At 41.6% G+C, this 13,945-nt stretch overlaps 1 protein-coding gene across 1 annotated transcript in view; it reads right to left on the bottom strand.

Moving 5' to 3' along the window:
• LOC121941341 (nuclear factor 1 A-type-like) overlaps positions 1 to 13,945 on the bottom strand; it is a 27,837-nt gene that overhangs the window by 12,132 nt on the left and 1,760 nt on the right. Inside the window, exon 2 of the mRNA XM_042484120.1 lies at positions 3,856 to 4,384. Within this exon, the coding sequence (XP_042340054.1) occupies positions 3,856 to 4,384 (529 nt within the window). The remainder of the gene's footprint in view (positions 1 to 3,855; positions 4,385 to 13,945) is intronic.

The raw sequence follows: 13,945 nt of genomic DNA, 5'->3' as shown, positions 1-13,945 counted from the left end.
TTAAATTTCCATTTTTTGTGGCTTAAAAGGTTGAGTCGCTCTTCTGCACCTGCTGAAGTTCATGTGATTCGACTGAAAGGTACCAAAAGCAGCTACTAAAGGACCTTTAGGTGAGACTTTTTGCAAAAACTGATTCCAAAATCAAAAATAAACTATAATATTCAATAATGAATGAAGTGATATTTATGTATTTTCTTGCATTTTTTTGTAGCAAATCCCGTGTTCATGTGTGTTTATATATGCTTACAGGTATATTTTATTTTACTGTTGTCTTACTGCTGTGCTGTGTGGCAGTTTGTTCACTTCCAAAAACCAATAATGACAATGATTTGATGATCAGTTAAAACTCACATTTAAATCCCTCAAGAACACAAAGAGACGTTCACCAGAAAGTCGCTGCAAAATGTTTCAAATCTGCTCGTAACGAAGCTGTTGATGGAAGTTATTAACAGATTTGAGCAAATATTTCATCCACAAAAAAAAAAAAACAGAAGCTGCGACAAAACAGCTGAGACAAACCGAGAAAAACAAACAGTTAGAAAAAGTTGAGATAAAGTAAAGAAACATTATGAAAGGCTATTTGGAGGATTTAAAATGAATTGAGATGTTCAGTAAAGAAATATCGTCCATTTTAGCTGCTGTTCTCAAGTCAAATGCTGCAAAAATTAGAAATGCCGCTAAAAAGTTGATGATTTGAGTCGTCAGTCGAGAAGATACAAAGTCGAGTCACTGCACTTTATTTTCTTTAAAATAAAAATACATTCAAATATATACTGATAAGATTATAGCTGCTGAATGCGTCAGGCATTTTAAAGAAGAAGATTTAATCTGCATCAAGTGGGACTCGAACTCGCAATAATGGCCTAAAACAGCAAGTTATCATCGCGTTGAGCTACCTCGCCCGTGTAGAATTTAATTCATGCTGTGATACAGCCGACCACCAGGGGGCAGCAAAACACTGACTGAGTGATTTCTTTATTTCCATGTCACGCACACGATGTGCCAAAACCTCGCGGGTTTATAGACACCAAAACTGTCGTTGCAGCCGTCAAATAATTCATTACATTTCATTTCATTACAGAGATCAAAATATAATTCAACAGCTCGGTCTTAAACCAAATATTCTGACTCTTTCCCCAGATTCAACAAGAAAATCTGCAACAGTTCCCTTCCTGGAGAACTCAAATTTTTCATGATCATCCAACCAAAACAAGTCGGCACGAACTGACGACATCTTAGTAAAAAGTTTTTTTCTTTTTCATAGAAAGAGCAAAAAAACCAGCCAGAAACAGCTGTATGCTTATTTCAAACTGATGTCAAAAACTCACTTATGGATGCTGAACGGACCGGCACTTGTATGTTTCAACATTTCTGACCACGAGTCACATTCACACGCACATTCACACGCCGGTTGCCGAGGCTACCGAACACGTGCCACCTGCCTCTCAGTTTTTAACCGTTCACACACACTCACACACTGATGCCGCCAGGAGCAGTTTGGGGTTCGGTATCGTGACTAAGGATACATCGATGTGTTGACCGGAGGAGCCGGGAATCGAACCTCCGACCTTCTGATTAGAGGACAACCCGCTCTACATCTGAGACCTTGAGACATTTTTTCGAGACAAAATTCTGACAAAAAAACATCTGGAACGTCTTTTTACAAACATCGATTGATCCGTAAGTGAGAAAAATGAAAGCTGCTCTTTTTCCTTTGAGCGCTTCGGGCTTCATGATGACAGAATTCACAAAATATGTCAAAATTCAGTTTTTGATAAACAATTCTGAACGGCTGTTTGTGCTTAAAATGCTTTATGTTGTTATTTCATGTTGCTTGCATGGCTGTTTGTGTTAAAATGCTATGATGTTGTCGCTGTGCAGTTGTTTTGTGCGGTTGTTGTGCAGTTTCTTGTTGCTCTGCACGGCTCGTGTTCCTGTTGCAGCTGTTGCTGTCTTTACGTTATCTGAATTTTATCATTTTTACAGGTTTCACAACACCTTGCCGAAGGACTACAGCTGGAAATTATCCTGATGGCTGTGTGTGAAATCGTACATTTTTTCATGAACACTGGAGCTTACTTTACCGTTTACTGAGACGCGTTTTGATGCACCGTGGAGTCAGTTTTCTGAATCTGTAGGACAGTGCGTCGATGCCGGTGTGTTTGGTGTTTGGTGTGAGAAAAAATAAAATGTGGGAGGAGGAGACGGATTTTTTAAGATTTACGGTTTTGATAAAATCAGAGTGAACCAAGATGATGTCAGAAAAGCCCAGAAAGCTACACATTTTTTACACGCTCACTCCACCCAATAATGCCTGCAAACTTAATTTAAACTTGACTTTACATTATTTTAAATTGTCTTTTTATTTTTGCATCTCTTGTCTGCACTTTTGCTAATTTTAGTGATATATGAAGGTTTTTTTATTTTTAATCATTTATCAATTCATTATACCTTTTACATCTATTTCTCTGCTGTTTTCTTGTGAATCTGAATTATTGGTGATGTTTTTATATTTTTACATCTGTGCAGCACTTCTGAGTTTCTCTGTTGTACAAAATGTGATGCACAAATAAAGCTGCTTCGCCGTGATGGACTTCAACATTTGCACCAAGTTGGATTTACAAAAGTGTCAGACAAACAGCTGATTTGTTATTTTGAAAAAACAGTCGCTGTAGCGACACCATCAGGACGACCGGCACCCAAATCCCGCTGAGGAAGTCAGGCACGGGACTGGACCTGTGTGCCAAAGTCTGGTTTATTTTCAAGCACGAGAAGTTCCTCAGAAAGCGAGAGAAAAGGAGAACTTTGGCAAAATCAAGAGGGACCGCCCGCAGAGTCGCCCCGCCCCTAAAAAAGCTCAAACCAACAAACCAACGAGCACAAACTCACGCACCAAAGACGAGCTGAGAAAGAGCCGCGGGCCGAAACCTCTGCAGGACCGCCACGACGCTCAGTCACACACAGAACCAGCAGCGGGACCCGGCAGCGCCAGGCATGTGTGTGTTTGTGCTCGTCACGTGCACTTTGACAGCGATCAAACAAAGAGCTGCAGCTGCTCAGCAACTCACGCAAGTCACACACACACACACACACACACACAATAGAGACGGGGATCGTTTATTTTTGTTAATATCGATATCATGGTCAAGACTCCTTAACGATCAGAGTCCTTATCGATGCCGCCATCAAGGCTTTTTTCTTATATGAGATGCTGAAAAATATGTTTTAAACAGATTTTTTTAACTTTCAGTCGAGTTTTTGTGTTTAGAAAATAAATCATGTATTTAAATTTAAATATTTACTTTAAAAAAACTTAAGCATCAGAAGTTTTAGTGATGTAATATACGATGATCCGAGCTCATGATTAAACAGAGATTTCCATCTCTAATAAACATTTTATATTAGTAGTCGGAGTATTTTATTTATTCAGCCCTCAGTTTGTCTGTATTTTTGGGTCGGGTGTTTCTAATTTTTTGGAATTTTGTTTTTTTTTTTTTTACATCTTCCTCGCTGTAGGCCATATTATTAAATTAAAACAGAAAAATGTTTGAACATTTATCTAACGAGTCTAGAATATATTCAAATTTCACTTTCTTAAATATCTGATGGAAATCCTTTTTCATAATACTCTTTTTTCTTCAGATGCACCTGTGCATTTTTTTGCAAAGGCATTTCTGTTAAAGGGTTAAACGAGTCGACTCGAGCTGTGATGTGACGTTATAGGACCCATGGGAGTTGACAGCGGTATCGACAGGCTCAAATGTGGATTTTTGGGTTTTTGGAAAAAGCAGAACCGGGTTTCGATCCCCGTCCCTGAGACATTCACATGAAGAAGAAGAGAGTTTTGGGACTTACCTGCGTGCACGAAGTAGGCCAGGTACAGATCCAGCTCCTTGACTGAAACTCCAATGTGATGCGGCTGCACGCACAGGGTGGGGTTCGAACACTGAGGAGACTTTACCAGCCTCTCCCCGTCAGTACTTTCGAGGGGAATCCCTTTGAATAAAATCACCATGACCAGGTCCAGCCTCCACACTTTGTCCGCCTGGCGCAGACAGTCGATCCTCCTCATCTTGCCCTTCTGGTCGGGGTTGGACAGCACGCAGCACGGCGGCTTCTTCCCCGTCACCGTCAGCACAAAGTCCTCCCTGAACTCGGGCCGGATGTCCTTGCGCAGCTTGGCCAGGAGGCGCGACGCCCACTTCTGTTTGACCTCGGGCTTCTCGCCCAGCAGCTCGTCCTTCACGGCGCGCTCCTCCTCCTTGGACATGCGCTTCTCGTGCTTCTTGAAGTACTTCCTCTTGCGGGCCTGCAGGTTGAACCATGTGTAGGCGAAGGCCCGGACGTGGGGCAGCAGGGCTTCGATGAAAGGATGGAATTCATCCTGAGGGACGGAGAGGAGAGACGCCGTTAGAGGGCGAAGGAGCAACAATCAAGCCAACATGCAACACTTTTTTTTAGTTTAACGTTGGAAAAATTCCACTTTTTCCACTACAACAGAATCATATATGCATATATATATACACACACACACATACATATACACATACATATACAGGCACATCTAAAAAAATGAGAACTTTGTGAAAAAGTTCAAGAATTTCCATCAGTTATTGTGATATAAGTGACATTTTGAGATATTCTAGACAAACCAAAACCATTTTTCTAGTCTAATTTTAATAATATGGCTAGAAAAAAGTTTAAAAAAATAAATAAATAAGAAAGATTTGTAAAAAAAAAAAAAAAAAAGTAAAAAAATACAGAGGCAGAATATAAATAGCATAACATATATAAACGAACAGACTTTTTATTGTTGGACATTTCTGTCCTGTAAATAATTTTTTGAATGATCCTGGAAATTATTCTAATAATGTGAGATACTGGGTTTCTGATTCTCATGAGCTATAAGACATAATCATCAAAATTATAACAAAAAAAGGCTTAAAATATTCTGAATATACAATATATGAACGTTTACCTTTTTGAATTAAATTTACAAAGAAAATGAAACTTTTTGACGATATTCTAATTTTTTGAGATGCAGCTGTAAACTGTGCATCATCTCTTATTATTCCATCAGACAGAAACGTTTCGTAGCATCAGTTCAGACACGATCACACAAACACGTGTGGTGTCTTTTTACGTGTGGACACGTAAAAAACTGAAATTAAACTTCAGTGAGTTTGAACAAAGTTCGGCTGCTCAGCAGGAGTTAGTTCTTAAAATGCTGCCAAAGTCACAGAAAAAGTCACAATGATTAAGACTTTATGTCTTTGTCTGTCTCTCTGTCTCCGTCTGTATTCATATCTCTGTCTCTATGTCTCTGCCTCTCTGTCTGTCTCTCTATGTCTCTGTCTGCCTCTGTCTGTCCGTCTCTGTGGTCCACACAGACTCCTCAGTGTCCGCTCAGTTTGTCTCGCCTCTGTCTTGGCTCTCAGGCAGGAATGTGTGTGTGTGTGTGTGTGTGTGTGTGTGTGTGTGTGTGTGCGCGCCCCCCGAAAAAACAACACACCAACCGAGCAGAATCCCACCAACTAAACAACCAACCAACCACCACCCGGCGGCGAGCGCGCGCTGCGGCGGCGCTGCGTCCGGAGGATTAAAGGTGTATTAAAGGTGCATTATGGGGCTTTGGGCTGACGAGAGTGCCGCGGTTATTATGGGGAGACGTGGTTAGACGGCATGTCGTGGATTAGACCCAATTTGGGGTCGGTTACACCTGCCCCCCCCCCCCCCAAAAGCACCACAAAACCAGTTAATCCACAGCAGGAAGTGAACACAGGAGACAGAGAGCGCCGTGCGTCTCTGCCGCGGGACGTCTGGACACACGAGTCAAACGGGACGGAGCTGAAGGAGTTAAAGACGCCACGCAGAGGACGAGGACAAAGTCTCCACAAACTCAGAGCGGCTGACGCTCTGTAAAAACCATCCACTGACGTGTTTTCTTTAATATTTTTTATCTTTTTTGTTTGTTTCGTCCTAAAATCCTAAAAACATCCTAAAATCTTACAAATGTTCTAAAATCCTAGAAACATCCTAAAATCCTAAAAACGTCCCAAAATCCTATGAGCGTCCTCAAATGGGTGAAATGCCTCAAAATCCAAGAAACATCCTAAAATCCGACAAACGTCCCAAAATCCGAGTAACGTCCTAAAATAAACATGCGTGGTGCTGCTGTGTTTGGCCCGTGTCCTGCTGTCTTTTGTCTCCGTCACACTGAGGTGAAATAAATGGAAAACAACGGCTGCCAGGAAAAAGCAGGTCGAGATGAAAACGTGTGTAATTCTACTGATTTGATTCGATGAGTTTTTTTTTTTTTAGTAAATGTTGATACGGCCCTGTAAACATTCGGCTGTTTTGTCCTCAGGGTTTGGACGTTTGTCTGCAGGGACGCTCGCAGGAAACCTGTCATTTCAGTTTGTCCGTCTAAACACAGACAGAAAAACAAGTTTCATCACAGAGGAACGACGGCGGAGGAGAAAAGAGACGAGTGGAGCGCAGAGGACACAGACGGACAGAAAACATCTTCATGGAACATTTTTTATTTGGATAAAAGTCCTCAGAGGGTTACTGAGCGGGACGGGGCGGCCGGGGGAGGAGGAGGGAGGCAGGAGGCCACGGATTTAAAAAAACAAAACACTCGACTATTCATAGATCAAAGAGGCTCACACACATCTCCATACGTGAGAATGCTGCGCTGCAAAAATCTCCCCTTTAAAAAACGTTCTGAGCCGTAAAAACTTAAAAACAAGCGAGAAAAAGTGTTAAAAATGAGAATCTGCTGCACTAGAATCAAGAAAAGTTAAAGTTTTATCCGTTAATCCTGAGTGGTTGCACCTGGATGTTTTATACTGCAGTTTTTTAGTCGTAAGGTCCCTCTTTTTTTTTTTTTTTTTTAGAAAAATTAAAGAAAAGTTTCAAGTGCAACAATCCTGAAGTAGCTCTGTCTGTGAAAACCTCGTCTTCATCTGCAAAAACAAAACGCTCTCATCTCAACTCGTTAAAAATCGCCGTGTCATCAGTGTTGATCACGTCTACATATGACGCGACGGGTTTCCTCCTGCGTCTGGACATTCTGGGACGGCGAGACAATTTACGCCTTTTACATGCATCGTGTCTTTTCAAAATACACTTCTGTTTTCACAGGAAATGTATCGTTCCTGCTGGTTAGATGCATTTTTAGAATAAACTTAGTAAAACACCTCGTGTTTAAGTTTATTTCCTTGTACAACAAAAGCACGTGGTGAGGTTTAAAAAAAAAAAACGGTTTTCAATATTTACACGGGAAATGAACGGCGAGCTCCTGAGTGAAAGTCCAGGGTTTGTTTGACCAATCCACTGCCCCTTACCCTATAATGTCCTAAAATCCATGAAATTACCAAAAATCCTAGAAACGTCTTACAATCTCATTATTGTCCTAAAATCTGACAAACGTCAAAAAACCTGACTAATGTCCTCAAATGCTAGAAATGTCCAAATGTCGGAAACACACATGGCGTGCACCCGCAGGGGTTGATATCAAAATGTATTTTAGACACTTTAAAAAATGCCTAACTAAACACTCAGTATCAGACGAGTATTTTCACCGCTTTACCTCGCCACGATCTTTTCCTCTGACATTTCTTATCCGCCACTGCTCAGCTATTTGGCTCAGAAAGTGCTTTTAGCAGCCGTAACAATCCGACTGCAATGAAGCTTAACGTCAATAACACTCAGTACAGCGTCCACTGAGACTGATTTTGTATTTTTTAGTTCACTTAAGTGGCTAAAACACGTAAAGCCGTGAGGTGCACGCCGTCTGTGTCTGCGAACTGGAAGCGCACTGACCGCCAGCTGCTGTACGTAACACACTGAATATATATGTAAGTATCTGACACAGCCCAACTTCAAAAATCCACAACCATCACTTTAAGTCACGTTGTTGACCGGTTGCCTGTCGTACCGCCATGAGAGGATGTCTCTTTTCATCGACCTGGAAATCACAGACTAAGCAAAAAAACATTTCAGCTCGTTTCCAAACTGAGTCCAACACGTTCTCATCCCAGGTCATCACATGTTGCCGCTTTGCAGTCGAATTCTCTTTCGGTATCCTTCTGCGTCTGCAGCTGACGTTCCAGGATGCTGCTACAGTGACGTCAACACAAGCACATGTCAGCCAAGGCCGGGACACCACAAAAAAAAATCACATCCAGAGGGAAGGCAAAACCAGCACGAGTCCTGCATGAAAGTCCGGGGTTTGTTTGATCTATCCACCGGTCCTCCTGCCCGCCCTGCAGACGCCCCTGTGCTCCTTATATTACCGGCAGCGTTTCAACCTGCCGCCCGCGTGCACATCATGCTGCTGCCAGCTGGTTGTGATGCCTCGAACACGTCCAACACCAACGTCCCATTTTAACAAACATAACTACGACAGACCGCGCGAGAAATCTCCATGATGTTCTGCACAAACACGGGGGGAACCGTTCTGCAACATATGCTACGTTTACACGGGACACGATGCTTTTCTGTCGCAAAACACAACCGGAGAACGACCGTAAGACGAAGACAACAGACGGGACAAATCACCCCGACAGAGTTACACCTTTACGTGCAGCAAGAATCAAAGTTAGATCAAATATGCAGGTTAGAGGGAACGTTAGTGTGTAAATCACAAACTCAGAGCTGTCCTCCTGCGTCTTTTTTGACATGCTGGGACGGTATGTGAAAGTAGGCCTTACATGCGGTGCATCTTTCCAAAATAAACGTCCATTTTCACAGGAACTGTACAGTTTTTGCTCGTTACGTGCATACAGCCTTTATAAAAACAAACTTCCAGCATGGGTTTGTTTATTGTGTAATACTGTGCAAGCAGAGTCCCTGATGTTCTGCAGAGACACACAGGTAAACTGTTGTGAGAACCACACCTGGAGAAAGACTGAAACACGTACGAGACAAATCACCACAACACAGGAAATTACATCCACGTCTATACATGCAGAGAGAATCAGACTGAGTGTCGCATAAATCACAGACTCATAACAGTGCCGTTTTTTTTCTCGCTGGAAAACGCAGCTTTTGTTTTGTTTTTTTTTAATTATACAACAAAAAAAAAAATTGCAACTATTTTTTTCACTTACTGCACAAAAAAAAAATAAATCTAAAAACATTGCATCATGAATTTTCTTCTAGAAGCTGCTGGGAAATCGATCATTTTAGATCACAACAATCGCCCCAAAAAACGGTGCTGATTTGAGCGTGAAGACGCTGACCGGAGGAGTGAGCAGCTCTGAAAACAGCCTTCAGCTTCAGCTCTTTACTTTCTCTTCAACTCTTCGAAAACTGCAGGAAGTTGAGGAGTTTTTCTGCAGCTGTCAGAAAATCTTCCTGTCAGATTAAACTTTGGAAACTGGACCTACAGGCTCGGCATTACAACACCAGCTGCATTGCTTTTTTCATTCTATATATATTTTATTTTTATATATATTTATATCTATATATAAAACAACAGTGTTCACCCTCCCTTGACAAGGGGTCTGAATACAGCACATTGTTTCTTCTTGGAGACGGTCCAGGCGAACGGGTTTGCCTCCAAAGCGCCTGCAGCCGCTCTGCAGCCGACCTGCAGCCGCGATCTGAAATCTCACTCCAGGACGGCCGAGAACGCCGCCTTTTGTTATTTGTGGTTTCGGAGCGAGATGTGTTTCTGTTTGTGTCCTCGGGCAGTTATTAGGACGACGAGCGGCTGCTGGACGGATGATGTGTTCAGCCTCCCCACACACACACACACACACACACACACACACACACACACACACACATTCCACAGTGGATCTGCAGCTCGGCGGCTCTGGATGTTCGCTGCAGCCACATACCAACATTCCTCACAGCCCAGTGCAGCGTTTCAGCTTCCTGACCCGCTCACACACCGGCCTCCGCCGCCGTTTCACACTCTGTCTGTCCGCCGCAAACAAAATCCCACTTAACAAGTCACTCGGTCTCATATTCAGCCTCAAAAAAACGTGCTTTTCTGCCGGCGGGCTGAGATAATCCCTCTTGTTTTCAGCTTTGCCTCCTCTCAGGAAGGTTTTCTCAAACAAAATAATCCTGTTTCTGCATCCGTGTCGGGAAAATGATTCAAGAAAACTACGGATACAAGCTGATTTATACGGGAGCGCGAAATGATGTCAAACTAATGGCGGTTTTTGGGGGCTTGTTTTAGGGGATATAAGGACTCCTTCACTGGATTTAGGTGGAGTTTTTCTCTCATTTAAACAAGAAAAATGTGTGTGCAGCTTCTGTTCTTTCAGGAAGAGGAAAAACAAAGCAGCTTCACCAGAATCAGCAGAATTATTTCTCTACATTTATTTAAAATTGAAAATGTGGGATTTTTTCAGTCTGATGGCTGTTTTTGGTGCTTACTTTAACAAAATTAAACATTTTAGGACGAGGATTTCTGGAGAATTTGTGCACTGCAAACAACATCCATCTACACAAGTCATATTAAAGCATTAAAATTCGGTTCTTACTCTTAAAATAACATCGTATTCAACCTTTGAGGTCAAATAATCAGGAATTTTTGCCAGCATTTTGAAATAAGAAAACAAGGCAGATCTCTGCGGTAAAAATCAAGGACATTATCCTTTAAAAGGAGAAAAGATTGATTGATTTGTACGGGAAACATAAAGAAATCCCTTTTTTTGGTCTGCTTATAGAAAACTGGACATTTTCCAGCTTCTGTAAGTCACTAAATGATGTTGTTCACTGTGTTTCCACTTCAGCTCCACATTTCTTTATGAGCAACTCTTTTCTTTTCACATCTGGCCTCAAAAACATGTTTCTGCTTTTAACAAACAAGAGTAAATTCTGCCAGTTGGTCTGAGATAATCGCTCTCGTTCGCGGTGCGCTCTCTTGTTTCTGGCATTTATTTTGTCAGTGATTTTGTATCTCAAAGCTGCAGACACGAGCAGACGGCTGCATCTGTGTCCAGAAAATTTAACATGATATTTATTAAAAACAGGTGAGAATAAGCTCGTCTGTTTGCAGATTATTTGTCTGTAAGATTTTGAGTGAATAAAAAAGAGCCGCCTGGTTAAAACGTGCTGGGGAGGTTTTTGAAGCGGACGTGTGACGCGGCTCCCCGGGGTTTCTTTCTTCTTCCCCTCTTTTGGGGTCATTCTTTCTTTCAGCGTTTTCCCCTCCGAGGAAATCGGCGTTTCTAAACCTGCGAGGGGAGTCTGAGGGCCGGGCGAGGCTTACACGTTCCCCCTCTGCACCTTGGTGACAGATGTAATGGGCTCCCAATAACAGGCCTGTAACAGCAGCCCCCTGAATAACAGTCATTTAGAGGAGCAATAATGGTAATCCTCGCCGCCTCCCTCCCCGTCTATTGACACCGACACACTGAGGGAATTATCGCCGTGTCACTCGGGCTCAGCGGCTCGCCGCCGAGGCCCGACTGAGCCGGCGAGAGCCTCGCCGTGAACGGCTGCTGACGGACGACTAAACACACAGAGGAGGGAGATTTACACAAAAACACAAACACCCCGCCAAATATCACCAAACCTCCCGAAAAACGACCGGAAAACTACAGCAACATTTGTGGTGAATATGCAAAAAAAAATCCCTCTAATCCATCAGGACTCGATACAACACAAAAGACGTGAGGACGTCAGAGCCTTTCTGCATCTAAAAAGACACATTTCTGGGTTCAGCGTCTCCGAGAGAGACAATAACTAAACGCACATCCTGAGGGAGCAACAAAAAAACCTGCAAAGGCATCAACGCCACCACACTCAACTTAAACAAAGCAAGGACGCACATTTTTTGGGGGGACAACACGTGAAACAGAGGGCACCAGAAAATTTGGAGTGTCACTTCCTTTCCTGCATTTTCATTTTTATGCATCAATTTGTACCTTTTTTCCCATCGATTTCTGCAGTAAATGTCTTTAATACTGTCAAAATTAATTCTTTTATAAATGCACAAGTTCTAAATATTGAGGGGGACGTGTCTCCTGCCCCCCCAAAATTTACGCCCATGCAGCAGAGACAACGTTTCCATCCAACCTGGATCTTCGTCAGATTAGAAAATCTATTTTTTTTTTGACCTGACGAAGACAATTTCTTAATGGTTTCAAATGTTTAGAAGACAAATCTGATTTTGGGAAAACAGACAAAGTGGCTGATCTACAGTGAATGGGACTGAGTTTCTCATTTTTATTTTCTTTATTCATCTGTTTCTCTTTACACCGGTTCTTTTGGTTGCTTCTGTGGCCACGAAATAAAGATCTGCACACTGCCGAGTCTTTTTTTCCCCCACAATCAATAAAAAAATCGAATGCCAAAAAAAAAAAAAAAAAGTACATTTGAGAAAACTTGAATAACGTCTGCCCAAACACCCGGAGTTCGTCAGCATCACGAATGCTGTGACGCGGCACATAAACCTCCTAAAGTTTGTCACAAAAATCCCAAAACAGACCACGATAAATAAAAGCATCTTTTAAAACTTAAATTAGGATTTAAAAAAATTTCGATTACGGGCGCCCCCTGCTGGCTGGGCTGCACGACGCAGACGCTCGCTTCTCGAGCTCAACGTTTACGATTTTATTCGCTTTTCTTTGCATCTCAGCAGGAAATCCTCAAACTTCACACCTCACGCTGCATTATTTGATCAGAAAACACAAATTCAACTTTAACCTTTTTTTTTTAGTTTGGACCACTAAAATTAGATTTATTAATAATAAATTTGGGATCTATGGTACCAAATAAAAAATACAGTGTGTGTTCATACGGTTGTTTTGATAAAACGTGTAACTGAGCACACACACACACACACACACTTCTATTCAATTTCAATGGTGAGAAACAATCAGAAATATCAGAGATTAATTTTAAATAAGCAAAAATTAAATCAATATGTCAAAAGGAAAACTGCTCAATGAGAATTCTTCAAACTAGCAAAAAAAACACATCGGTTCAAACCACTACGACACGTTTTTTCTGCCCTTCACTGAGCAGGATTTATAAAAGCGACTCCGTCTGCTGATTATTGGTTTTACTGGCTGATAATCAGATTAAACGTTAAAGCTCGTGTTCGCTCCTGCAGCAGCTTCACATCCAACAAGCTGAAGCTCCAACCACAAAATCAACATAACAAATCGGTTTTGGGGAAGAATTTTTAGATTCCAACAAAAACTGCAGCAAAAATGAGAAAAAGACGACGTCAAATAGAATCCAACTCGACTGGATCATCTCCTTTCACTGTGACACAATATTCACAGCCACGATCAATAAATCTATGCATTTATTAATTTAATATCTATTATTTTGTTTCTACAGAAATTAGTTACAGCAATAAATAATACAATATTAATTTCATTTCAGGCCACTCTTGGCAATAAAATGCATTTTAAATAATTAGTTAATTAAAATTATGAATCAGATTCTGACATCAAAATATTTAAATAGACGATTCTGTTTTAGGATATAAATTCCTATTTGTGTCTATTTGCTGTGGTTAATTTCAGGAGATTAAGACGATAATTCCTGTAAGGGGCAGCCAAAATCTGCAGCCAAAATCTCCATGAGGTCACGCCCAAAAAAAGCTCTTAAATCCTTTTTTTTAAACCTCTGACCCTGAACACAACTCTGTGTCAGAGAGGTGGGTTTTTTTTTAAAAATAGGAAAATTAGGTCAAATTTGGAGGATAAATATGCAAAATGGATTTATTTAAATGTACAATTTGTGCTGTAAGGAAATCGTGAGTGGCTGCAGTTTGTGGTGTTTGGGTGTAAAGTGGCATTTTGTTGCTGCTGTTTGGTGCTGGCTGCAGGTCTGCTGTGTCACCTCAGGTCACCTCTGACACAAACACTTTGTGTTTTTCTGCAGAGACGCGGATTTGTGTCAGGCCTGAGGTTCCTCTGTGAGGCCCGAGCAGCAGCAGGAAGGAAGCAATTAATGATCAAAT

The sequence above is a fragment of the Plectropomus leopardus genome, chromosome 3 (assembly GCF_008729295.1).
Source record: "Plectropomus leopardus isolate mb chromosome 3, YSFRI_Pleo_2.0, whole genome shotgun sequence".
NCBI lineage: Eukaryota > Metazoa > Chordata > Actinopteri > Perciformes > Serranidae > Plectropomus > Plectropomus leopardus.
The sequence above is the reverse complement of the archived record's forward strand: the minus strand, read 5'-3'. Positions and strand labels throughout refer to the sequence as shown.